This window comes from Leuresthes tenuis, unplaced genomic scaffold (genome assembly GCF_036924035.1).
Source record: "Leuresthes tenuis unplaced genomic scaffold, fLeuTen1.0.hap1 SCAF_7, whole genome shotgun sequence".
In the NCBI taxonomy this organism is placed as follows: Eukaryota; Metazoa; Chordata; class Actinopteri; order Atheriniformes; family Atherinopsidae; genus Leuresthes; species Leuresthes tenuis.
In genome coordinates, this window is record NW_027325361.1 from 787,492 (window position 1) to 814,279 (window position 26,788).

Below are 26,788 nucleotides of genomic sequence, written 5' to 3' on the forward strand. Positions count from 1 at the left end.
GAACTTTTTAAAGTCTTATCAGAAGTAACTAATGCGCTTCTTTGTCATATAATTACAGTAAATACATATAAAAATGATCAGATTGGATAATGAAGAGATTGTTTTTCTTCGATCGTGAGCTGAATTGAGTTCGGCTTTTATTTTGAAAAGTGTGAGCGGAAGTGACGTTATCCTCTTTAATTCTGATCCGCGGAGCCGCCAGTCAGTGAACCACACGGACCGAACCGACCTTTATCCAATCTCTGAACTATGGGGCCGACAGGTGAGTCCTCTCGGGACGTTTTGAGCGCGACAGAAGCGGTTTCTCTGAAAAACACGCGCCGAGCGGCGGGTTGCGGCTGCTCGGATTCATTAGCTGAGATTGACTGTTGGAGCTAACGGTAAGTTAGCATGCTAGCACCTGCGCCAGGTGGTGGGAACTCCTCAGGACGGTGAGCTGATGTCAGGACTCCGTTTCCGAGCAGGATTCAGGAGGCAGGCGGTGTGTGAAAGCGGAAGCTCGTTAGCTTGCAGATGTGGGATTTGTTTTATCTGCAGATGTTTGTAGCGCGTTGCTAACAGCTAACGGCTCTGAAGTATAAATAGCCAGTAAAAGCCGCTTAAATCATAATTAACCGGTAACTTGATTTGATTTGATAAACTCATATTCCTCTCGGTGAATAAAATAAATGTGTTAAAATAGATGTAAGAACACGTGAAGCGGATAAAGAAGAATGTGGCTGATTGTGCTGTAATCTGAGCAGATGTGTTAACATCTATTATGTTAAACTGTGAACAGTTTAATCTCTAAACAGCAGTAAATCTGTATGAATCAAACTTGTAATATGACTCAGTGTGTGTGGTGGCTGTCAGGTACAAAATATAAAAAATATAATAAAAGCAGAAGTTTAAAGCGATGACTCAGGATAAAATATGAGAATATTTCAAAGATTTGAAAGGACATAAAGACACGTTGAAGAAGTATTTGGCTTCAGTGTAACGTCTTTACCTGCCGTTTAATCTCCACGTTACAGCCTGTTCTGTAACTGGCTGATTCTGTCCTGCATTACCTATAAACCTCCATCAGAACCAGAACCAGGAAGGGTCCATCTGCCTGGACCAGCTGGGGCTGAGAGGACAGGAAAGAGGGGACAACAAGCAGCGTAACACCAGGCCAGAGATACCTGCTGAGAGAGAGAAACACAAGTTAATGACAGCAATGATGTCATCTGTACATGGAGGGAGGAGAGGTGCATCATGGGAGCTCCCCCAGCAGGCTGGGCCTATAGCAGCAGAACTATGGGATGTTTCAGGCTCACCTGAGCCATCCCTAACTATAAGCTTTATCAGAAAGGAAAGTTTCAGCCTGATCTTAAAGGTAGAGAGGGTGTCTGCTTCCTGAAGCCAAACTGGCAGCTGGTTCCACAGAGAGGGGCCTGATAACTGAAGGCTCTGCCTCCCATTCTACTTTTAGGGGCCTGATAACTGAAGGCTCTGCCTCCCGTTCTGCTTTTAGGGGCCTGATAACTGAAGGCTCTGCCTCCCATTCTGCTTTTAGGGGCCTGATAACTGAAGGCTCTGCCTCCCATTCTGCTTTTAGGGGCCTGATAACTGAAGGCTCTGCCTCCCATTCTGCTTTTAGGGGCCTGATAACTGAAGGCTCTGCCTCCCATTCTGCTTTTAGGGGCCTGATAACTGAAGGCTCTGCCTCCCATTCTGCTTTTAGGGCCCTGATAACTGAAGGCTCTGCCTCCCATTCTGCTTTTAGGGGCCTGATAACTGAAGGCTCTGCCTCCCATTCTGCTTTTAGGGGCCTGATAACTGAAGGCTCTGCCTCCCATTCTGCTTTTAGGGGCCTGATAACTGAAGGCTCTGCCTCCCATTCTGCTTTTAGGGGCCTGATAACTGAAGGCTCTGCCTCCCATTCTGCTTTTAGGGGCCTGATAACTGAAGGCTCTGCCTCCCATTCTGCTTTTAGGGGCCTGATAACTGAAGGCTCTGCCTCCCATTCTGCTTTTAGGGGCCTGATAACTGAAGGCTCTGCCTCCCATTCTGCTTTTAGGGGCCTGATAACTGAAGGCTCTGCCTCCCATTCTGCTTTTAGGGGCCTGATAACTGAAGGCTCTGCCTCCCATTCTGCTTTTAGGGGCCTGATAACTGAAGGCTCTGCCTCCCATTCTGCTTTTAGAAACTCTGGTTCGAAGACATCCTGTAATGTCCATCTCTGAGCCTCTGTGTTTCTTTCCTTCACACCCCTTTGTTGTCGTTCCAGGTGAGGTTGTGTTTGCCAGCCCGGTGCCGGTCTGCTCTGAGAACCGGCTGCGCTGGGACCTGAGCCCCGAGCAGATCCAGCAGCTCTCAGATGAGCTCGTGGCCAGCACCAAGAAGGTGTACGACCGCGTCGGCGCCCTGGACCTGGACAGCGTCAGCTTTGAGAACACGCTGAAGGCGCTCGCTGACGTGGAGGTCGAGTACACGGGTCAGTAGCCGAGGAAGTTCAGACTTTAAGAAAGACAGCAGCAGTCGTGCTTTGCATCATTCAAGGTGTCAGAGGCGGGGGGGGGGGCTCTCTGACCCGTTTACGGTGGTTTGTTCTGGAACTCTCACAGAAATGTTGAATCTGCAGCAGTTTCTCAGCTGTGTTGAAGTGGTTCTGGAGGTACCGGACTCACCTTTACAGGCTCTCCGGTCCCTGCAGAACAGGCAGAGCTGTGTCCGTTTTATTGGTCCAAAGTGGTTCTGGTTTACAGGATCTGGAGGAGTGGTCGGGGGGAGGAGGGCGTCTGGTTCTGAACCTCAGGGTCACATCTCTGGTTTCTGCAGATGATGTGGTTCTGTTGGGTTCTTCAGGACCTTCAGTTCACAGCTGAGTGTGAAGCAGCTCCTCCAGATCTGAGGCCGTGGTTCTGAACCTCCGGGTCGGGCTGAGTCTCTGCCTCAGCTGGAGCAGTTTCAGCTTCTCTGGTTCTGGTTCTGAACCTCTGGGTCGGGCTGAGTCTCTGCCTCAGCTGGAGCAGTTTCAGCATCTCTGGACCTGGTTCTGAGTGATGGTGAGTTGGATCAGAGATGGACAGACGGATCTGGGCTTCGTCAGCAGTAATGAGGGCGCTGCTCCGGTCCGTTTGGTGAAGCTGAGCCGGAAGGAGAAGCTTTCAGGTTCCTGCTCCATCTTTGTTCCAACCCTCACCTGAGCTCACAGACCTGGGTTCTGACCCAGAAAGCTGCACTGATGTGGAAGCAGAAGACTTTGATATTTATACATTTATATTTATTTAACTCGACACAAAGTGAGAAAATAAACGCTCAACAATGACTTTTAATAAATAAAAGTTGCCGTTTTTTTACCGACTAAAACCCTAGAAATTGAATTGACTCAAAGTGCATCAAACGGAGGCTTTCGGCGGCCAAATGAAGCCACGTTTCCTGGTGGGAGCTTTCCCTCCCGACGGTTCTGCGCCCCGCTGACTGATGGTGAACCCGAATGTAAAGAGGTCGGCGTGGGCCCGGGTCGCTGCATTGTGTGGCTGCAGCTGAGGCAGCACAATGTGATGCAAAGAGCGATCAGCAGTTTGTGGAGAAAGCAGCTGAACAAGCGGCTGCTTTGTATGGAGGCCTGAAAACACAGGAAGGATCGGCCCGATGTGGTCTGAAGCTGCCGGATTAGTTCCAGCCGGTTCTGCTGCTTCTGACGGGCAAAGAGCTCAAGATGAGCTGCGAGTCTGAAAGGAAAGATCCCAGCGCTGCGAGGAAGCTGCTGGAGGCTTCGCTCGGATATTAAACGAGTTCATGAAGAGTTTCAGGGTTTTTCTTTTAAATGATTTGTTCCTGAACTTCTTCCACATCAGAACCTGACAAACTTTGTCCTTTTTCAGGGTTTTTCTTTTAAATGATTTGTTCCTGAACTTCTTCTCCATCAGAACCTGACAAACTTTGTCCTTTTTCAGGGTTTCTTCTTTGAAATGATTTGTTCCTGAACTTCTTCCACATCAGAACCTGACAAACTTTGTCCTTTTTCAGGGTTTTTCTTTTAAATGATTTGTTCCTGAACTTCTTCCACATCAGAACCTGACGAACTTTGTCCTTTTTCAGGGTTTTTCTTTTAAATGATTTATTCCTGAACTTCTTCTCCATCAGAACCTGACAAACTTTGTCCTTTTTCAGGGTTTTTCTTTTAAATGATTTGTTCCTGAACTTCTTCTCCATCAGAACCTGACAAACTTTGTCCTTTTTCAGGGTTTTTTCTTTTAAATGATTTGTTCCTGAACTTCTTCCACATCAGAACCTGACAAACTTTGTCCTTTTTCAGGGTTTCTTCTTTGAAATGATTTGTTCCTGAACTTCTTCTCCATCAGAACCTGACGAACTTTGTCCTTTTTCAGGGTTTTTCTTTTAAATGATTTGTTCCTGAACTTCTTCTCCATCAGAACCTGACAAACTTTGTCCTTTTTCAGGGTTTTTCTTTTAAATGATTTGTTCCTGAACTTCTTCTCCATCAGAACCTGACAAACTTTGTCCTTTTTCAGGGTTTTTTCTTTTAAATGATTTGTTCCTGAACTTCTTCCACATCAGAACCTGACAAACTTTGTCCTTTTTCAGGGTTTCTTCTTTGAAATGATTTGTTCCTGAACTTCTTCTCCATCAGAACCTGACGAACTTTGTCCTTTTTCAGGGTTTTTCTTTTAAATGATTTGTTCCTGAACTTCTTCTCCATCAGAACCTGACAAACTTTGTCCTTTTTCAGGGTTTTTCTTTTAAATGATTTGTTCCTGAACTTCTTCTCCATCAGAACCTGACAAACTTTGTCCTTTTTCAGGGTTTCTTCTTTGAAATGATTTGTTCCTGAACTTCTTCCACATCAGAACCTGACAAACTTTGTCCTTTTTCAGGGTTTTTCTTTTAAATGATTTGTTCCTGAACTTCTTCTCCATCAGAACCTGACAAACTTTGTCCTTTTTCAGGGTTTCTTCTTTGAAATGATTTGTTCCTGAACTTCTTCTCCATCAGAACCTGACGAACTTTGTCCTTTTTCAGGGTTTTTCTTTTAAATGATTTATTCCTGAACTTCTTCTCCATCAGAACCTGACAAACTTTGTCCTTTTTCAGGGTTTTTCTTTGAAATGATTTGTTCCTGAACTTCTTCCACATCAGAACCTGACAAACTTTGTCCTTTTTCAGGGTTTTTTCTTTTAAATGATTTGTTCCTGAACTTCTTCTCCATCAGAACCTGACAAACTTTGTCCTTTTTCAGGGTTTTTCTTTTAAATGATTTGTTCCTGAACTTCTTCCACATCAGAACCTGACAAACTTTGTCCTTTTTCAGGGTTTTTTCTTTTAAATGATTTGTTCCTGAACTTCTTCCACATCAGAACCTGACAAACTTTGTCCTTTTTCAGGGTTTCTTCTTTGAAATGATTTGTTCCTGAACTTCTTCTCCATCAGAACCTGACGAACTTTGTCCTTTTTCAGGGTTTTTCTTTTAAATGATTTGTTCCTGAACTTCTTCTCCATCAGAACCTGACAAACTTTGTCCTTTTTCAGGGTTTTTCTTTTAAATGATTTGTTCCTGAACTTCTTCTCCATCAGAACCTGACAAACTTTGTCCTTTTTCAGGGTTTCTTCTTTGAAATGATTTGTTCCTGAACTTCTTCCACATCAGAACCTGACAAACTTTGTCCTTTTTCAGGGTTTTTCTTTTAAATGATTTGTTCCTGAACTTCTTCTCCATCAGAACCTGACAAACTTTGTCCTTTTTCAGGGTTTCTTCTTTGAAATGATTTGTTCCTGAACTTCTTCTCCATCAGAACCTGACGAACTTTGTCCTTTTTCAGGGTTTTTCTTTTAAATGATTTATTCCTGAACTTCTTCTCCATCAGAACCTGACAAACTTTGTCCTTTTTCAGGGTTTTTCTTTGAAATGATTTGTTCCTGAACTTCTTCCACATCAGAACCTGACAAACTTTGTCCTTTTTCAGGGTTTTTCTTTTAAATGATTTATTCCTGAACTTCTTCTCCATCAGAACCTGACAAACTTTGTCCTTTTTCAGGGTTTTTCTTTGAAATGATTTGTTCCTGAACTTCTTCCACATCAGAACCTGACAAACTTTGTCCTTTTTCAGGGTTTTTTCTTTTAAATGATTTGTTCCTGAACTTCTTCTCCATCAGAACCTGACAAACTTTGTCCTTTTTCAGGGTTTTTCTTTTAAATGATTTGTTCCTGAACTTCTTCTCCATCAGAACCTGACAAACTTTGTCCTTTTTCAGGGTTTTTCTTTTAAATGATTTGTTCCTGAACTTCTTCTCCATCAGAACCTGACAAACTTTGTCCTTTTTCAGGGTTTTTCTTTGAAATGATTTGTTCCTGAACTTCTTCCACATCAGAACCTGACAAACTTTGTCCTTTTTCAGGGTTTTTTCTTTTAAATGATTTGTTCCTGAACTTCTTCTCCATCAGAACCTGACAAACTTTGTCCTTTTTCAGGGTTTTTCTTTTAAATGATTTGTTCCTGAACTTCTTCTCCATCAGAACCTGACAAACTTTGTCCTTTTTCAGGGTTTTTCTTTTAAATGATTTGTTCCTGAACTTCTTCTCCATCAGAACCTGACAAACTTTGTCCTTTTTCAGGGTTTTTCTTTTAAATGATTTGTTCTTCAACTTGTTCCACATCAGAACCTGAGATGACAGATCAAACTTTGTCCTGTTCTGGTCACTTCAAACATTTAATTTAATCACAAACTGTCAGTAGAAAATGAGTTGATTCATCTGAAGCGGTGACCCGGTTCTGTAGAACTGGAGGAACTGTCTGATAGGATGCAGCTCAGCTTTGGGCCACATGATGAGCGACTGAGCTTTGTTACGGTGATGATTCATCCGTCTTTCTTTGTTTCAGGTCACAGCATAATTAATTGATTAATGAATTGACCCGTTTCTCAGTCCAGAGGAACATGTTGGACTTCCCGCAGCACGTCTCGCCCAGTAAGGAGGTCCGGGCGGCGAGCACCGAGGCCGACAAGCGTCTGTCTGAGTTCGACGTGGAGATGAGCATGAGGGAGGACGTCTACCTGAGGATCGTCGCCCTGGAGGTGAGCTGATGTCAGAGTTTCCACCAATCAGCAGAGAGATGAAGGCCTCGTGTCTGACCTGCTGCTGCGGTTTTACTGTGAGGTCGGAGCTGGACTTCCTGTGACTGGAGGTCAAAGTGGGCCAGCTGAGGAGGACCTGGAACAGGCCAGATGTGGGCAGATAATCTGTTAGAAATGAGTAGATTTAGAGCAGAATCAGATGTTCTCCATCAGCGAAGCGTCTTCCTTTAAAGGTCTGATGTCATAATAAATACTGCAGAGCGCACCTGAATATAAGCCACACCCCCCTCCATCTTGTTCTTTTATAGGCCGATTAAAATAAAATTGGTTCATTTTATTGGTCTGATGTTGCAGGCAAAATGTGTTTGGCAGCATGAAAAGAAGAAAAAACACCGTATTATAATAATAATAATTAATATAAGCGGTATTATTTATATTATCGGTGCTCACAGCCTGGAAAAAGCAGCGGCTCAGAGTCCGTAATTTACGCCACTTTTCCTTTTCTTCACTTGGCTTCGACTAAGAAGTATTTTTACTTCAGAACACAAAATGTTTGGAGTCAGTTGAGCTGAAAATATTTGATTCCAGTGGTCGGATCGATGGCTGCGTACCGATAGGAAACCACTGGGTGTCGCAGTAGAGCAGCAGAACCAGAACTGAGCTGAAACCCAGAGTTAGTCCTCATGTGGAGCTTTGCCCATGAATCCAAAGATGCATGTGGACCTTCTCTTCTGAAAGAAGAAGCTGAGCGTGCACGTGCAGGTTAAAGCGTGCACGTGCAGGCTGGAGCGTGCAGGTTAAAGCGTGCACGTGCAGGCTGGAGCGTGCACGTGCAGGTTGGAGCGTGCACGTGCAGGTTGGAGCGTGCACGTGCAGGCTGGAGCGTGCACGTGCAGGTTAAAGCGTGCACGTGCACGTTAAAGTGTGCACGTGCAGGCTGAAGCTGTTTTGGGTTGCTTCTTATTTCCCTTTAAATGCACAAACAGCAGCCGATTCAGCTTCAGCTCTTTCACTTTGTAGAAACACTTTCGATGACATCTGATGGAGTAAACATGAGTTTTCTGTGTAAAAAAGGTAAATCCGCCAGCTGTTGATGTGTGCTGCAGTCCTGTTTGTCCTGATTTGGCTTCTGGAAGCTCTGAGTCCCTCAGCTTTCTGAACTGTGCTTTCTTGCAGAAGAAGATCGACTCTGAAAGTCTCAGCCTGGAGGCGAAGCGCTACATGGAGCGACTGATCAAACTGGGGAAGAGGAACGGCCTCCATCTGCCCAAAGAGACACAGGAGGTGAAGCTGCGCGACCTCTGACCTTTATGCAGAACCTTGCTGCCTGACCTCTGGACCATCGAACGGATGGGTTCTTTGGATCAGCGCCTCCCGTCTGTCTGGTTCTTTGTTTTATTTCTGATGAAGACCTGCTTCCTGTCGGCTGTTACTGATCCAGGACCGACTGATCGTTTGAACAAACTTTATTAGATTGTTGAGGTTCTGATCCGAGTGTAACGGGACGTCTTTAAATTCAAACCTGCCTTTAATATTTACTGCAACGAAACGCAGCTCGAGCATTTCTGGAGGAATTTAAGGTCCCAGTGGAGCGACTGCATGTTAGTTTTTAAAGTTCCTTTTAAAAAAAGGTCCAATTCAATCAGAACCAATTATAAACAGCAGCTAAGGAACCCAAATTAACCCACAAACCATGAAATAACTCCAAGGTTCCTCACTGTAGAACTAGAAGCCAGGGAAATACCATCTAGAGTAAATATATAAGTAACAAAGAGAACAACTTCAGTTTGTCTGAGTTCAGAAGCAGAAAGTTCTGAGTCATCCAGGTCTTTATGTCTTTAAGACAGGCTTGTAGTCTGACCAACCTGTTGGTTTCATCTGGTTTCATAGATAAGTACAGCTGAGTATCATCAGCATAACAATGGAAATTTATGCCATGCTGTCTGATAATGTTACCTAATGGAAGCATGTAGAAAGTAAAAAGAATCGGTCCAAGCACAGAACCCTGAGGAACTCCATGACTTCCTCTGGTGTGTGAGGAAGATTCTTCATTTACAAGAACAAACTGGAATCTATCAGATAAATATGACTTAAACCAGCCTAATGCAGTTCCTTTAATCCCAATAACATGTTCAAGTCTCTGTAACAGAATGCTGTGATCGATCGTATCAAATGAAGCACTGAGATCCAACAGGACAAGAAACAAGTCCGCTATCAGAGGCTAAGAGGAGATCATTGGTAACTTTCACCAGTGCCGTTTCTGTGCTATGATGCTCTCTGAATCCTGACTGAAACTCTTCAAACAGATTATTTCTGTGGTAATGATCACAAAGTTGAGCTGCAAAAAAAGACAAAAAAAGGGAGATTGGATATAGGTCGATAATTAGCCAACACTTCTGAATCAAGAGCAGGTTTTTTAAAGTGAAGATTGAAATAATAAGTCTTCTTCCAGCCTGTTATCTGACTCCTTAATCTTCCCTCTGCTGCAACAGGAGATCAAGAACATCAAGAAGAAGCTGAGCAACCTGAGCATCGACTTCAGCAAGAACCTGAACGAGGACACCACCAGTCTGTCCTTCACCAGAGACGAGCTGGGTGAGCCTTCGGTTCCCATCCCTCATTCTGTCAGGGAGCTAATGCTCTCCAGTTAGACTGGATCACCAGATCTAACCCAGAACCATCTGCTCAGCACTGACCTGGTTTATCTGTCTCAGGAGGCCTGCCCGAGGATTTCCTGAACTCTCTGGAGAAGGACGGAGAGAAGCTGAAGCTCACTCTGAAGTATCCTCATTACTTCCCCACCATGAAGAAGTGCTTTGTTCCAGAAACCCGCAGGAAGCTGGAGGAGGCCTTCAACTCCCGCTGCAAGGAGGTGAGATGGGAGACCCGAGGATTTTCCTCTCCTTTCAGGATCATGAATGCCTCGCGGTTCCTCAGTTAACAGTTTCAGTTGAAGGTTCAGAGGGAGCTTTATTGAGGTTTTGTCTGGTTAACACCTGAATGAGAAGTCAGATGCTCAAACATGTTAATGAAGGCTGGACGATTCATCCAAATTTGACTCGATTTTGGCTTCTCACGATCGTTAAAACGTGATTAATGCGCCGCTGCGTCTCGTGTATGCAAATTACTGCGCTGTAAAAGCACAGTGAACGCACCTGTGGTGAAAAGCAGCCCGAGCCTTCAGAAAAGAAAGGTCGGAGAAGTTCGGTCATTCGGAGACATTTTGGCTTCAGTCCAATTCATTCTAATCCTAATACAATCAGTTGTTTTCAGCCTGATCTTAAAGGTAGAGAGGGTGTCAGAGGGGGAGGAGAGGTGCATCATGGGAGCTCCCCCAGCAGGCTGGGCCTATAGCAGCAGAACTATGGGATGTTTCAGGCTCACCTGAGCCATCCCTAACTATAAGCTTTATCAGAAAGGAAAGTTTCAGCCTGATCTTAAAGGTAGAGAGGGTGTCTGCTTCCTGAAGCCAAACTGGCAGCTGGTTCCACAGAGAGGGGCCTGATAACTGAAGGCTCTGCCTCCCATTCTGCTTTTAGGGGCCTGATAACTGAAGGCTCTGCCTCCCATTCTGCTTTTAGGGGCCTGATAACTGAAGGCTCTGCCTCCCATTCTGCTTTTAGGGGCCTGATAACTGAAGGCTCTGCCTCCCATTCTGCTTTTAGGGGCCTGATAACTGAAGGCTCTGCCTCCCATTCTGCTTTTAGGGGCCTGATAACTGAAGGCTCTGCCTCCCATTCTGCTTTTAGGGGCCTGATAACTGAAGGCTCTGCCTCCCATTCTGCTTTTAGGGGCCTGATAACTGAAGGCTCTGCCTCCCATTCTGCTTTTAGGGGCCTGATAACTGAAGGCTCTGCCTCCCATTCTGCTTTTAGGGGCCTGATAACTGAAGGCTCTGCCTCCCATTCTGCTTTTAGGGGCCTGATAACTGAAGGCTCTGCCTCCCATTCTGCTTTTAGAAACTCTGGGAACCACAAGGAAACCTGCAGCCTGAGAGCAAAGTGCTCTGTTGGGGAAATATCCAACTGTGAGATCTTTAAGATGTGATGGAGCTCGGTCATTAAGAGCTTTATATGTGAGGAGAAGAACCTTAGATTCTATTCTGAATCTAACAGGGAGCCAATGAGGAGAAGCTAAAGCTGGAGAAGCTAAAACTGGAGAAACATGATCTCTGCTGTTAGATCTCCTCAGAACTCTTAAATCTTAGATTCTGTTTCAGTGTCGGGTGCAGAAACTTCTTTGTTTGTTTGCAGGAGAACTCGACCATCCTGAAGGAGCTGGTGCAGCTCCGGGCTCAGAAGAGCTCGCTGCTCGGCTTCACCACACATGCAGACTTTGTCCTGGAGATGAACATGGCCAAGTCTGGGAAGAAGGTGGCCGGCTTCCTGGGTGAGTGCCGCAGGGTGTGAGCACCGACCCGCTGCTCTGAAGTGAAGCAGGTTCACTGTCGGCGTGTTCGAAGACTTTGTGTTTGTGTTTCAGAGGAGCTGTCCCGCCGGCTGAAGCCTCTGGGTGAGGAGGAGCGCTCCGTCATCCTCAAACTGAAGGAGAAGGAGTGTCGGACCAGAGGGCTGCCTTTCACCGGGGAGCTGCACGCCTGGGACACCCGCTACTTCATGACCCAGGTCAGAGGGAACCAGAAGCTGCTTTTTCTGTCCTTCATGCCTCTGGTTCTTCTTTAATGGGCCTTTCACTCCTCATCCTCGCCCAGGTTGAGGAGACGCAGTACGCAGTGGATCAGAACCTGCTGAAGGAGTATTTTCCGATGGAGGTGGTGACTCACGGGCTGTTGGACATCTACCAGGAGCTGCTGGGTCTGTCCTTCCAGCTGGTGGATGGGGCACCTGTGTGGCATCCTGACGTCACGCTGTACTGTGTGAAGGACCGCGGCAGCGGCCAGGTGGTTGGGCAGTTCTACCTGGACCTCCACCCACGGTCAGAACCGCAGCTCCAACAGTTAACCAAATGTTTCTCCGGCAGGCTCTTAGCCTTTTTACAAGGAAAGATGGTTTTTGGGGGTCGAATGGTCTTTATTTGATGGGGAAGAAGGTCAGAGGGATGAGATGCAGCAAAGAGCCACTGGGACTGAAACCTGGGTCGAGGAGTTCAGCTTTTAGAATTGTGCTAAAGCTCAGAGAGTCGCCTGAAGCCTCGTCAGGGTGAGATGAGCAGCAGGAAACAGGAGGTCACAGCAGCTGGTTCACCGAAGAACAAACTGACAGAGTCCGGTCTGAGAGAAGCTGTCCACAACGCTTTCTTCTTTGGATGTGCGTCTGCTCGGGGTGAAAAAAACCCACGGTCCGTACCTCGGTCTTTGGGCCACGGTTTTGTGCGTAAAGAGAACATTTTATTCTCCCAGAATTCTCTTTATTTAGCTTGTCAGCTGTAAAAAAAAGCTGTAAACACACCAGAATCCCTGGTGAACCGAACAATTTAACACTTTTCTTTAAAGTTAACACTTACTGAACAACTTTCAAACGGGAAAATTAAGATTCTGAGCTCAGAAATTCCGACATTCGTGCACAACTTGAACGCACCATGAGTGGCAGCACACAAACGGCGTTAGACTCTGTTACCGGGAAAAGTCCTGGCGCTCCCGATGGCGCCTCGCTGGCCACGCCTCTTTGTTTACTTTGTTCTTCCCTGTGCAGCTGCACTTTGAACCCGGCTCCAGTTCCAACTGACCGGGGGTGCGTGGGCACAGCAGTGATGGGACATTAACTCGCGTCCTGCGGGGGGGGGTTTCACCTGCTTGGACAGGCTCACACGGCCTGTAAAAATGAAAATGAACCGAAAACCCGCGGTCCATAGGGTGGCGTGCAGGGCGGCCCGAACGGTTCAGTATCGTAGCGTTGCATCGCTGGCGTCTGTATCTGAAACCATCTGCAGTGCCTGTGTTTGACCGACTGTTTCCTGTGCAGCGAGGGGAAGTACGGGCACGCCGCCTGCTTCGGCCTGCAGCCCGGCTGCCTGCTGCCCGACGGTTCGCGTCAGATGTCGGTGGCGGCCATGGTCGCCAACTTCAGCAAGCCGACGGCCGACGCCCCGTCGCTTCTGCAGCACGACGAGGTGGAGACCTACTTCCACGAGTTCGGCCACGTCATGCACCAGCTCTGCGCTCAGGTCAGCTGACCACCCCCAACCTGTAGTGACCATGTGGCGTTTGTGCCAGTAAGGAGCCGTAAGGTCCACTTCCTGTGTGTCTGCAGGCGGACTACGCCATGTTCAGCGGGACTCACGTTGAGCGGGACTTCGTGGAGGCGCCGTCTCAGATGTTGGAGAACTGGGTTTGGGAGAAGGAGCCTCTGCAGAGGATGTCCAAACACTACAAGACCGGGAAACCCATCCCCGACGAGCTGCTGGAGAAACTCATCAAGTCTCGCCTCGCCAACACGGGTGCGTATCAGAGCGGCCCTGGTACCGCACACGGTGCCGTGCTTCATCTGACACTTTAAAGATGTTAAAGGGATTCATTTAGGTTTTAGACAAAGCTTCCTACACACTGGGACCACTTCATCCACACGCCCCCCTGCAGCACAGTTTATTCACTCCGTGCTCTGTGACAGTCGGCTAACTTCACACAGAGTTTGCTGCTGATAGTTTTGTGCAACATGGCAGGATATTTATCAGATTTTGACAACGTGAACGACGACTTTGAGTAAGATGGACGTTCTTACCGGAGTGAATAAACTGTGCTGCAGGGGGGCGTGTGGATGAAGTGGTCCCAGTAGAGTGCCTGTGTAGAAATCCCTCCGTTAGCTCTCCTATAGCTGCAAGTAGCCACATAACAGCAGCTATGAGCTAACAGCAGCTATGAGCTAACAGCAGCTATGAGCTAACAGCAGCTATGAGCTAACAGAGCTATGAGCTAACAGCAGCTATGAGCTAACAGCAGCTATGAGCTAACAGAGCTATGAGCTAACAGAGCTATGAGCTAACAGAGCTATAGCACACGTTCATTCATTCATTCTTCTTAAAGTATTGGTGAAATAAAGACAGATAATGCCTTATTTAGAGGCTGCATCGTCTAAGTAGATGTAGTAACGTATTTCATGCCAGAAATAAGGTCCAGGTTTAAAAATAGTTCCCTTTAAGCCTGATGCAGGAGTATAAATTGCAGCGAGACCATCGGTCAACTGGAAAAAGCTCAACACAGAGCAGTCAGGCAGTAAATGATTCCCCTGCTGAGCTGGTATCCTGAGACTGATTCAGTGCTAACATGTGACTCACCTGCAGGTCTGTTCAACCTGAGGCAGATCGTTCTGGCCAAAGTGGATCAGGCGCTGCACACCAGGACTGGGCTCGACCCGGCCGAGGAGTACGGACGCCTCTGTCAGGAGATCCTGGGAATACCTGCCTCATCAGGTCTGTCACACACTCTTTCATCTACTTCTTCGACTCTCAGACTCTGGCTGAATCACAATATGCAGCAAACCGCTAAAAAAAGATCAGAAACGAGCTGAAAGTTGAATTAAGACAATCTGTCAGACTCTGTTACAGCAAAGTCTTCAAAAGTCCAGAGTCCTGATCAGCCTCATTTCTCTGACTGTCCTGTAACCTTTAAAGTGTCCTGATCAACAGTTCTGCAGCTTTCTGAAACCTTTAAAGTGTCCTGATCAATAGTTCTGCAGCTTTCTGAAACCTTTAAAGTGTCCTGATCAATAGTTCTGCAGCTTTCTGAAACCTTTAAAGTTTCCTGATCAACAGTTCTGCAGCTTTCTGAAACCTTTAAAGTGTCCTGATCAATAGTTCTGCAGCTTTCTGAAACCTTTAAAGTGTCCTGATCAATAGTTCTGCAGCTTTCTGAAACCTTTAAAGTGTCCTGATCAATAGTTCTGCAGCTTTCTGTAACCTTTAAAGTGTCCTGATCAACAGTTCTGCAGCTTTCTGAAACCTTTAAAGTGTCCTGATCAACATTTCTGCAGCTTTCTGAAACCTTTAAAGTGTCCTGATCAACAGTTCTGCAGCTTTCTGAAACCTTTAAAGTGTCCTGATCAACAGTTCTGCAGCTTTCTGTAACCTTTAAAGTGTCCTGATCAACAGTTCTGCAGCTTTCTGTAACCTTTAAAGTGTCCTGATCAACAGTTCTGCAGCTTTCTGTAACCTTTAAAGTGTCCTGATCAACAGTTCTGCAGCTTTCTGAAACCTTTAAAGTGTCCTGATCAACAGTTCTGCTGCTTTCTGTAACCTTTAAAGTGTCCTGATCAACAGTTCTGCAGCTTTCTGAAACCTTTAAAGTGTCCTGATCAATAGTTCTGCAGCTTTCTGAAACCTTTAAAGTGTCCTGATCAACAGTTCTGCAGCTTTCTGAAACCTTTAAAGTGTCCTGATCAACAGTTCTGCAGCTTTCTGAAACCTTTAAAGTGTCCTGATCAACAGTTCTGCAGCTTTCTGTAACCTTTAAAGTGTCCTGATCAATAGTTCTGCAGCTTTCTGTAACCTTTAAAGTGTCCTGATCAACAGTTCTGCAGCTTTCTGAAACCTTTAAAGTGTCCTGATCAATAGTTCTGCAGCTTTCTGAAACCTTTAAAGTGTCCTGATCAATAGTTCTGCAGCTTTCTGAAACCTTTAAAGTGTCCTGATCAATAGTTCTGCAGCTTTCTGTAACCTTTAAAGTGTCCTGATCAATAGTTCTGCAGCTTTCTGTAACCTTTAAAGTGTCCTGATCAACAGTTCTGCAGCTTTCTGTAACCTTTAAAGTGTCCTGATCAACAGTTCTGCAGCTTTCTGAAACCTTTAAAGTGTCCTGATCAACAGTTCTGCAGCTTTCTGTAACCTTTAAAGTGTCCTGATCAACAGTTCTGCAGCTTTCTGTAACCTTTAAAGTGTCCTGATCAACAGTTCTGCAGCTTTCTGAAACCTTTAAAGTGTCCTGATCAACAGTTCTGCTGCTTTCTGTAACCTTTAAAGTGTCCTGATCAACAGTTCTGCAGCTTTCTGAAACCTTTAAAGTGTCCTGATCAATAGTTCTGCAGCTTTCTGAAACCTTTAAAGTGTCCTGATCAACAGTTCTGCAGCTTTCTGAAACCTTTAAAGTGTCCTGATCAACAGTTCTGCAGCTTTCTGAAACCTTTAAAGTGTCCTGATCAACAGTTCTGCAGCTTTCTGTAACCTTTAAAGTGTCCTGATCAATAGTTCTGCAGCTTTCTGTAACCTTTAAAGTGTCCTGATCAACAGTTCTGCAGCTTTCTGAAACCTTTAAAGTGTCCTGATCAATAGTTCTGCAGCTTTCTGAAACCTTTAAAGTGTCCTGATCAATAGTTCTGCAGCTTTCTGAAACCTTTAAAGTGTCCTGATCAATAGTTCTGCAGCTTTCTGTAACCTTTAAAGTGTCCTGATCAATAGTTCTGCAGCTTTCTGTAACCTTTAAAGTGTCCTGATCAACAGTTCTGCAGCTTTCTGTAACCTTTAAAGTGTCCTGATCAACAGTTCTGCAGCTTTCTGAAACCTTTAAAGTGTCCTGATCAATAGTTCTGCAGCTTTCTGAAACCTTTAAAGTGTCCTGATCAACAGTTCTGCAGCTTTCTGAAACCTTTAAAGTGTCCTGATCAATAGTTCTGCAGCTTTCTGAGTTTTTCTTTGGACATTTTCTGCTTTTTAACTCATTTTCAGTCCTTGTACCTGAGCATTCTGAAACTTTTGAGGAGATTTACTGTAAATTACAGACTATAAGACGCTACTTTTTCCAGGCTTGCAGGTGCAGCTAATCTGTGTTTTTTTTCTTCTTTTTATGCTGCCAAACACATTTTGCCTGCAACATCAGACCAATAAAATGAACGAATAGTTCACAGCGGTCCAATGAAATTGTTCGATAAATCAAACAGTCGCACTAAATTACTGTAAGTTGGTCATTAGTTCTCTCCCTCAACATGGGAAACAAACGAAGAAATGCATATGATGCAGCTTTTAAACTGAAGGTAACCAGTAGGATACTTTCTTTCTTTCTTTTTTACCAGCCGTGTTACAGGCTGTTTGGAAGGGAAAAAAGCATTTACTCCGTATTTGTGCTTTACTGAGAGGTGTTTAAGCTAAAACCATCGGTGTTACAGGCTGTTTGGGGAGCAAAGCATTTACAGGATGTATTTGTTTATGTTATGCATTTAATTAACAGTTTAAAAGTCCTCACGTGTAACATGTCTGTGTAAATATGTCACGTTACCCGCAGCTCATAACAAAATGGATTTTCTTTTTAAAATCAGAGGGTGTGGCTTATGTTCAGGTGCTCAGAATCTAGGGTACATGGATGTAGGATGAAGGTAGAGATACCCAGAGCAGTATCTCCACAGCAGGTGGTGTGTCCTGAGGGCCTGAAGCATCCCATCATGAAATGAACATGAACCTCCCCTCTCTTCTCCACAGGCACCAACATGCCCGCCACCTTTGGACACCTGGCGGGGGGCTATGACGCTCAGTACTACGGATACCTGTGGAGCGAGGTGTTCTCCACCGACATGTTCTTCGCTCGCTTCAAACAGGAGGGCATCATGAACCCCAAGGTGAGCCCCAAGGACTCGTATCAGCCCCTTTCTGCCCCCCCACTGTTAGACCAGTGGTTGAAAACCATGAAAATGTTTCTGTTGCATTTTGAAACTGGACTGATGTTGAGTCTCGTCTCTGACTCCAGGTGGGTCTGGACTACAGGAAGTTCATCCTGCGGCCCGGCGGCTCCGAGGACGCTTCAGAAATGCTGCGGAAATTCCTCGGGCGGGAACCCAAACAGGAAGCGTTCCTGCTGAGCAAAGGACTGACGGTGGAGCTCGGCGCCAGCACACCATGTCCCTGCTGACAGCATCCAGCTCAGCCCGACCCAGAGAGTCGCTCAGAGAACTATGGACTTAAGTTTTCTAAGGAAAAAGTTCTCAAACATGGACCCAATAATAAAATGATTTGAGGTGATTTCTAAGCGTGTGAATTTCTGTTGTAACACACTCATAAAACTGTATTTGCATCCATTTTCATCCGCTTATCCGAGTCGGGCCAACAGGTCCGGCAGGGAAACCCAGACATCCCTCTGCAGCTCCTCCCGGGGTACCGAGGCCTTCACGACCCAGATCTGTGAGCTCAGGTGAGGGTTGGAACAAAGATGGAGCAGGAACCTGAAAGCTTCTCCTTCCGGCTCAGCTTCACCAAACGGACCGGAGCAGCGCCCTCATTACTGCTGACGGAGCCCCGATCCGTCTGTCCATCTCTGATCCAACTCACCATCACTCAGAACCAGAACCAGAGATGCTGAAACTGCTCCAGCTGAGGCAGAGACTCATCCCGACCCGGAGGTTCAGAACCAGAACCAGAGATGCTGAAACTGCTCCAGCTGAGGCAGAGACTCAGCCCGACCCAGAGGGTCAGAACCAGGTCCAGAGATGCTGAAACTGCTCCAGCTGAGGCAGAGACTCAGCCCGACCCGGAGGTTCAGAACCAGGTCCAGAGATGCTGAAACTGCTCCAGCTGAGACAGAGACTCAGCCCGACCCGAAGGTTCAGAACCACGGCCTCAGATCTGGAGGAGCTGCTTCATACTCAACTGTGAACTGAAGGTCCTGAAGAACCCAACAGAACCACATCATCTGCAGAAAGCAGAGCTGTGACCCGGAGGTTCAGAACCAGACGCCCTCCTCCCCCCGACTACACCTCCAGATCCTGTCCATGAAAACCACAAACGGGACCGGAGACGAGGGGCAGTCCTGGTGGAGTCCAACACGCTCCGTAAGCCAGAACCGCTTTGGACCCAGAACATGGACACAGCTCTGACTTTGGTTCTACAGGGACCGGATAACTCGTAAAATCTCTGCATCAGCCGTGTGTTTTGCTCGTGATACTTAAGTCTTTACATATTCGACAGTAACCGCAGATAACTTTGGTTCTGTCGAGAGGCCGGTTCTGAACTCGTCTTTCAAAAGACCTTTTTCTTTATCCAGTTGAGCTTTCCATCTGATCAGGCCCTTCCTGATTGGTCGAACTACAGAGCGGACCGACGGTCAATTAGAGTCCGCGTTAATCAAAATAATTAGCTAAAAGGAACTGTTTGAACTTGTTCTTAATGCGTTCGTTGTGACTGCGCCGATGTTCCTTTTAAACTTCCACGCAGCAGCATTTATTTGGGGTTTATTTGATCAGGTAACATACGACTCATTCGTTAAAGGGGACATAAAATGTATGACAAGAATAAATTCTTTAAGGCTGGAGGGAATAAAATGAAGTTTTAATCTCTAAACATTCTAAATAAATTAAAGTGAGTGAATTAAAGTCAGTGAGAGGTCATCTGAAACTTCTCCATCGAGATAACACGAAGTCTTTGGGGACATCAGTTCGTTTACGGCCTCTCTGCCTGTAAATCTGACACCTGGCGGCAGGAAGCTGCTCTTTCTCCAAACATCAGGCCATCAGTAGCTGAGCATTCATCATTCTTTAAGAGACTAATTGCACTTTTAATGGTTTCCGAAGGCACCGACTCACCCAAAACTCATGAAGATCCTTCCATTCAGTTCCCAACAACTGTGCCAAAGTAGATTCTGTTACTTTAACTTTTCACGCTTTGCTTTAGGCAAAGTAAATGATACAATAACTAAAATATCAGTTAACTTCATTACTCTCAGGGCTACAGACAATTCCTTGAGCGTTATTGGGAATATTGTGCAAAATAAGCAATAAAATCTTAGACAATGAAAATCATTTATTTAAAAAAGAAAGACTTTCCTCAGCCTTGTAGTGTGTGTGACAGCAGTAACGTTAACATACAGCATAACAGATATTGGCCAGTGTCAAATATTGTCTTTAACACATACGTTTGAACACTTTCAATAAGAAAAAGACCAATGCAACAAATACAGAGGAAATAAGAGTAACTGATCAGGTATGCTGATGTTCTTACAAAAACACATTTACAATACAATCTCAGAATTTACTGCAATAAACTATCTGCTGGCAGCAAAAATACAGAACAGTAAGAGAATTTTTAAACACATTGGCAATATTTGTAAAACTATAGTATTAAGACTATTTTCAAAGAAGGAACCTTTTTGATCCTGTGAGGTACCGAAGGTTCGCGTTTTACCTCCCAAAACAGTCCCGCTAGGTACCGAAGGTTCGCGTTTTACCTCCCAAAACAGTCCCGCTAGGTACCGAAGGTTCGCCTTTTTCCTCCCAAAACAGTGCCGCGAGGTACCGAAGGTTCGCGGTTTACCTCCCAAAACAGTCCCGCTAGGTACCGAAGGTTCGCCTTTTTCCTCCCAAAACAGTCCCGCGATGTACCGAAGGTTCGCGTTTTACCTCCCAAAACAGTCCCGCGAGGTACCGAAGGTTCGCGTTTTACCTCCCAAAACAGTCCCGCGAGGTACCGAAGGTTCGCGTTTTACCTCCCAAAACAGTCCCGCTAGGTACCGAAGGTTCGCTTTTTACTTTTACCTCCCAAAACAGTCCCGCTAGGTACCGAAGGTTCGCCTTTTACCTCCCAAAACAGTCCCGCTAGGTACCGAAGGTTCGCCTTTTACCTCCCAAAACAGTCCCGCTAGGTACCGAAGGTTCGCCTTTTACCTCCCAAAACAGTCCCGCTAGGTACCGAAGGTTCGCCTTTTACCTCCTAAAACAGTCCCGCTAGGTACCGAAGGTTTGCGTTTTACCTCCCAAAACAGTCCCGCGAAGTACCGAAGGTTCGCGGTTTACCTCCCAAAACAGTCCCGCTAGGTACCGAAGGTTCGCGGTTTACCTCCCAAAACAGTACCGCTAGGTATCGAAGGTTCGCCTTTTTCCTCCCAAAACAGTCCCGCGATGTACCGAAGGTTCGCCTTTTACCTCCTAAAACAGTTCCGCTAGGTACCGAAGGTTCGCCTTTTACCTCCTAAAACAGTCCTGCGAGGTACCGAACGTTCGCCTTTTACCTCCTAAAACAGTCCCGCGAGGTACCGAAGGTTCGCCTTTTACCTCCCAAAACAGTCCCGCTAGGTACCGAAGGTTTGCGTTTTACCTCCCAAAACAGTCCCGCGGGTACCGAAGGTTCGCCTTTTACCTCCCAAAACAGTCCCGCTAGGTACCGAAGGTTCGCCTTTTACCTCCCAAAACAGTCCCGCGGGTACCGAAGGTTCGCCTTTTACCTCCTAAAACAGTCCCGCGGGTACCGAAGGTTCGCCTTTTACCTCCTAAAACAGTCCCGCGGGTACCGAAGGTTCGCCTTTTACCTCCCAAAACAGTCCCGCTAGGTACCGAAGGTTTGCGTTTTACCTCCCAAAACAGTCCCGCGAGGTACCGAAGGTTCGCCTTTTACCTCCTAAAACAGTCCCGCTAGGTACCGAAGGTTCGCGGTTTACCTCCCAAAACAGTACCGCGAGGTACCGAAGGTTCGCGTTTTACCTCCCAAAACAGTCCCGCTAGGTACCGAAGGTTCGCCTTTTACCTCCCAAAACAGTACCGCGAGGTACCGAAGGTTCGCGTTTTACCTCCCAAAACAGTCCCGCTAGGTACCGAAGGTTCGCGGTTTACCTCCCAAAACAGTACCGCTAGGTATCGAAGGTTCGCCTTTTTCCTCCCAAAACAGTCCCGCGATGTACCGAAGGTTCGCCTTTTACCTCCTAAAACAGTTCCGCTAGGTACCGAAGGTTCGCCTTTTACCTCCTAAAACAGTCCTGCGAGGTACCGAACGTTCGCCTTTTACCTCCTAAAACAGTCCCGCGAGGTACCGAAGGTTCGCCTTTTACCTCCCAAAACAGTCCCGCTAGGTACCGAAGGTTTGCGTTTTACCTCCCAAAACAGTCCCGCGGGTACCGAAGGTTCGCCTTTTACCTCCCAAAACAGTCCCGCTAGGTACCGAAGGTTCGCCTTTTACCTCCCAAAACAGTCCCGCGGGTACCGAAGGTTCGCCTTTTACCTCCTAAAACAGTCCCGCGGGTACCGAAGGTTCGCCTTTTACCTCCTAAAACAGTCCCGCGGGTACCGAAGGTTCGCCTTTTACCTCCCAAAACAGTCCCGCTAGGTACCGAAGGTTTGCGTTTTACCTCCCAAAACAGTCCCGCTAGGTAGCGAAGGTTTGCGTTTTACCTCCCAAAACAGTCCCGCTAGGTACCGAAGGTTCGCCTTTTACCTCCCAAAACAGTCCCGCGGGTACCGAAGGTTCGCCTTTTACCTCCCAAAACAGTCCCGCGGGTACCGAAGGTTCGCCTTTTACCTCCTAAAACAGTCCCGCGGGTACCGAAGGTTCGCCTTTTACCTCCCAAAACAGTCCCGCTAGGTACCGAAGGTTTGCCTTTTACCTCCCAAAACAGTCCCGCTAGGTACCGAAGGTTTGCGTTTTACCTCCCAAAACAGTCCCGCGGGTACCGAAGGTTCGCCTTTTACCTCCCAAAACAGTCCCGCGGGTACCGAAGGTTCGCCTTTTACCTCCTAAAACAGTCCCGCGAGGTACCGAAGGTTCGCCTTTTACCTCCCAAAACAGTCCCGCTAGGTACCGAAGGTTCGCCTTTTACCTCCCAAAACAGTCCCGCTAGGTACCGAAGGTTCGCCTTTTTCCTCCTAAAACCAAATCTTGTGGGTCTGTAGCATCATTCCAGTGTTGTCGCTGTCAAACAATAACAACCAAATATTATACAATCAGGATACTCCTCAAGCTTACAAAGCTAATAAAAGCAGTTCTCTTGTGTTCCAGACTGTCAAAACAACGCACTGACAGAGTAAGATTAAGCAGAACTCACTGATCTATATGAAGTCCCATTCAAAGTCGAGGAGGTTCTTCAGCAGCCTGGACACGCGTGTGTTGACTGCAGACGACTTCTTCTGGACCACCACACCTTTCTTCTTGGAGACAACCTTGCCCCTTTTGGCCTTTGACCCTCTGTCTGGATTTATGCCAATGAAGCGCCTGAAATCAGAATAAGATCAGATCAGATCTTTTTGCCTTCATTGCACAAATGGAGCCTGAATGACAATAAAGTGACATCAAAACGTTATTATGATAAAGCCTTCGGCCACTAAAATACCCTGAGTGTGTGTGTGGTGGCTTCAAAATACCATTCTGTGCTAAAAAATACAAACGCATTAATTTAGAGGTCTGTAACCATGTAATGATGTGAAGGAATGAGGTGGTTTTTACCTCTGAATGAACTCCAGAGTACAGGCTGCTTCCTCTTGGTACTGAAGGTTGAATATGTAGTAGATTGCAAACACAGCAGCAAGTCCCGTTGCAAATGTTGGTGTGACGCTCTCACAGATTACACGGCCCTGAAGGGTGATCCTCCAACCTCCAACTTGTCCTGCTGCACCTGAAACTTCAAGTCATAGCAACAGCTCGCCTTGTGCAAACATCTGTTATTCAAGATGGACGACCAATGTGCCACAGAGTGTCTATCACAGGATCTGAATGAGATGTGTACCATGAAGTATCAGGCGAGGACTTGCAGGAAGACTAAGAGTTGTCTCGATGTCAGCTGCAGACGCCTGCAGGGAACAAACACAACAGGTTTAAGATGAAGAATGATGAGTGAACAGAGACAGAAAAGAGAAAACCTACATCTGCAAGCAGGATCAGGCCAGTTAGGTCCTCCTCAAAGTGTGCCATGAGCAGCTGGACCACCCGAAGAGTCACCTCATCATCGTCACCTTCAGAGACGACAGTCTTCACATCTTTGTTCGTAGGTTTTTCCCTGAAGTATTGTGTGATGGCTCCTCCACATTCCTCCATGCTGAGTTCCAGGCAGCGAAGCACATTGATGTCTGTGAGCAACTCAAAATGTGCGTAAATATACGTTGGTGTGAAAAGAAACGGCCATTTGCTCTTCAGCTCCTCAGTGTCAGGTGGTGGGAGAGAGTTTATATGGCGACGCTGGAGGGAGAAGGTGAGCTCCATGAGAGCTTTGACCTCGGCTCCGCCTGCTCCACCTGCTCCACCCTCCTGTCTGTAAATCTCCACCAGTCTCCGGCGGTGCTGCTCCACGGTCTCATCGCTTTCTCCAGGGGGGAGCTCCGGCTGAAATCTGGCACATCCATATGTGTCACTGGGACCCCTCTTTGTGGAGGACCGGCGGTGAGAAAAGCTCACGTCACGGTTCACATTCTCAATGCGGTTCTTCACTTGGATCAGAAGCGACGTGTAACCTCCGCTCAGAAGTAACCCGTTTGGTGTGATATCAGCGAAGCTCTTCGGGTACCGCCTGACGATGTTCTGGACCACAGTCAGGCACTGTGTGCGGGTGGGGTGAGCTTCATACCTTCTCATTTCATCTGCGAGGACTCGTACCATCTGGCGGCGCTCCACTGGTTTGGGTCTCCTGCCTTCTGCAACTGCAGCACGGATTTCCTGCGGCATTAGTTCCCAGGGGACCTGGAATGTTTCTGGCCATGTTCTCAGCATCTGTGGCGGGCTGTGGCTTGGCTGCTCTGAACACGGTGCGATGGGCCATCGCTGTGAGGAGCTGGAATGAGGCGGCGTGCTTAATGACGGCAACGAAAACTCAGGCGACGACAAAGCGCGAGTCATCGGTGATGAAGCTGGAACGGCTTGTAAATCCAATGTGACTATCTCTGTTTCTAAAAATCACACAAAGAATAAGCTGAGTCAGAGTCAGGCAAGTCTTCCTCTTCTGGGCGTATTTGAACGGTTTAAAGGTGAATTATGTGGTTTAAGAAAGAAAAAACACCAATGATTGAACAACAGAACAAGTTCTCAGGGTCGGCGAATAGAAACAATACAAATCAGCTGTTTATTCAGTCAAAATTAATCATTAAAGATTTAAATTTCTTGCCCAAAACAACATTTAACCTTGAATAACGCTTCAGGTACGAGAGGAAGCAATGAAGCATTGAGTTGCCATGGTAACAGCCTGGTACCACCGACAGGTGCCTCCCCAGGGTTAGGGTTAGGGGTTGCCACACTAAAGGAGCCATAAGTTACCTGATCTGAAGGCATCCAGGAGCTTTCGGCACTGGATGACCGGTAGCAGATCTGCGAGGTCCTCCTGTTGTACATATTTTAAGTCTTCTTTGGCCTTCAAGCCGGAGCTCTGAAGTTTCAGTATTATTTGCCAGGTGGTGTCTGCAGACAGGTGAGCCAAGGTCTGACAGATGATCTCCCTGACCTCTCCACTCAGGTCGGCCATCGGTCTGGAACAGAGGGAAGGAACAGTGAGGGATCACCGGTGCACTCAGGCAGGAGATGGGGCGATTCTCCTGATTAACAGCAGCTTCTCTGCAGCCCTGTGAGGCTGGAAATGATTCTTTCCAGCAATAAAACCGACTGCTGACTCCTTACCAGCCTGCCATGTTCAAACTGACAGCTGGAGGGGGTCAGGCCACCGTGCCCCCATGCTCCCTGGGCTGTGATTGGCTGCCACCGTGCCCCCATGCTCCCCGGGCTGTGATTGGCTGCCACTGTGCCCCCATGCTCCCCGGGCTGTGATTGGCTGCCACCGTGCCCCCATGCTCCCCGGGCTGTGATTGGCTGCCACCGTGCCCCCATGCTCCCCGGGCTGTGATTGGTTGCCACCGTGCCCCCATGCTCCCCTGGCTGTGATTGGCTGCCACTGTGCCCCCATGCTCCCCGGGCTGTGATTGGCTGCCACCGTGCCCCCATGCTCCCTGGGCTGTGATTGGCTGCCACCGTGCCCCCATGCTCCCCGGGCTGTGATTGGCTGCCACCGTGCCCCCATGCTCCCCGGGCTGTGATTGGCTGCCACTGTGTCCTGTAACCTAAAACGTACCGTTTCCAGCCTCTGTCCCACAATGCATTGCTGCCCACAGAACATGAACCATTTTAGCGTCGAACATCGGCTGCAAAGTCTCAGCAAACGCTTACAGTGTCGGATTCACCATGAAGCCATCGGCCTCCTGCTTCAGAACCAGCTGCTCCTCCGGACCGGGGCAGAGTTCCCCCTCTTCCTCCTTCATCTGTGCAGGTTCTGGTTCCTCCAGGTCCAAACCCAAGTCCTTCTCCTGGTTCCAGAGCTGCTGGGCAGCAGGAAGCTCCTCCTTATTACAGATAAAACGGTCTGGATGGAGGGAAGGAAGTTTATTAATTCAGTCTGAGAAAACAGAAAAAACATTCTGAGCAACAACTCTGTCAGTAATAAAAATGGATCTATTCTATAAACTGTTTACCAGAAATAAACTCCGCTCCACCCCCATCTTTCTCAGCCTCTTCACGGATTGTTCGGACTAAAAGTTCATTGGATGCTGATCAGGGACGCACGAGGCGGCTCACGCGGAACCAACCTGAGCAGATTGTTTCTTCCGTGTTCTAACACTGAGTTTAATGCTGTTACACCTCGAACTGGCACAAGAACACAAGCTGCTGTTAGAACACAGCAACGCGCACTAAACTGGTTCCGCTGAAACTTTTAGCAGGAAGATGCGGAAAGTTTCAGCCGAATTCATCCAACCTGCAGAAAAACGACTTATTTCCCCGTGTGAGTTCAATCAGCCCATCAGTGTTCCGTACCTGCTGTGGGGAGGTTTATTCGGGGTTTCCAGGTGATATCCAGCAGTCTGCGCTGGCGGTCGATCTCTTCCTCGTACTGGACGATGGTTTTCTCAAACTCTGTGAATATTTCTTCAGCAGCAGCAGTTAGTCGCTGGCTGATAAACTCTCTCAGATGCTGAGCTGAAGACATCGTTGCTGCTCACACTCAGATATTCAGCTCAGACACCACAGCCGGCATGAGTCCAAACGCGTCTTACGCCTTTTGTTTACACCGCTATCCGATGGTATCCTCCTCAGGGGTCCGGGTAGAAACAGACGGCCAAGCCTTTGGTTC

The 26,788-nt window shown here is 47.1% G+C and overlaps 3 protein-coding genes across 3 annotated transcripts in view; 2 read left to right on the forward strand and 1 right to left on the reverse strand.

Moving 5' to 3' along the window:
* The window catches only part of LOC140311466 (uncharacterized), a 39,231-nt gene that overhangs the window by 5,571 nt on the left and 6,872 nt on the right, over positions 1 to 26,788 (forward strand). The gene's annotated exons all lie outside the window — the stretch shown is intronic.
* Positions 157 to 17,955, forward strand: thop1 (thimet oligopeptidase 1). The gene is made up of 14 exons (XM_072388836.1): positions 157 to 262; positions 2,252 to 2,458; positions 6,911 to 7,059; positions 8,236 to 8,343; positions 9,552 to 9,654; positions 9,774 to 9,931; positions 11,313 to 11,448; positions 11,542 to 11,684; positions 11,771 to 11,994; positions 12,981 to 13,182; positions 13,269 to 13,455; positions 14,296 to 14,424; positions 17,419 to 17,555; positions 17,684 to 17,955. The coding sequence occupies exons 1-14, from the start codon at positions 250 to 252 to the stop codon at positions 17,843 to 17,845; spliced, it is 2,058 nt and encodes a 685-aa protein (XP_072244937.1). The 5' UTR covers positions 157 to 249; the 3' UTR covers positions 17,846 to 17,955.
* Positions 22,391 to 26,719, reverse strand: LOC140311464 (uncharacterized). The gene is made up of 8 exons (XM_072388839.1): positions 26,473 to 26,719; positions 25,831 to 26,023; positions 24,931 to 25,139; positions 23,551 to 24,566; positions 23,414 to 23,477; positions 23,134 to 23,308; positions 22,736 to 22,902; positions 22,391 to 22,602 (listed from the first exon to the last, which is right to left on the reverse strand). Exons 1-7 carry the CDS (start codon positions 26,642 to 26,644, stop codon positions 22,740 to 22,742), a joined length of 1,992 nt encoding a protein of 663 aa, XP_072244940.1. The 5' UTR covers positions 26,645 to 26,719; the 3' UTR covers positions 22,391 to 22,602; positions 22,736 to 22,739.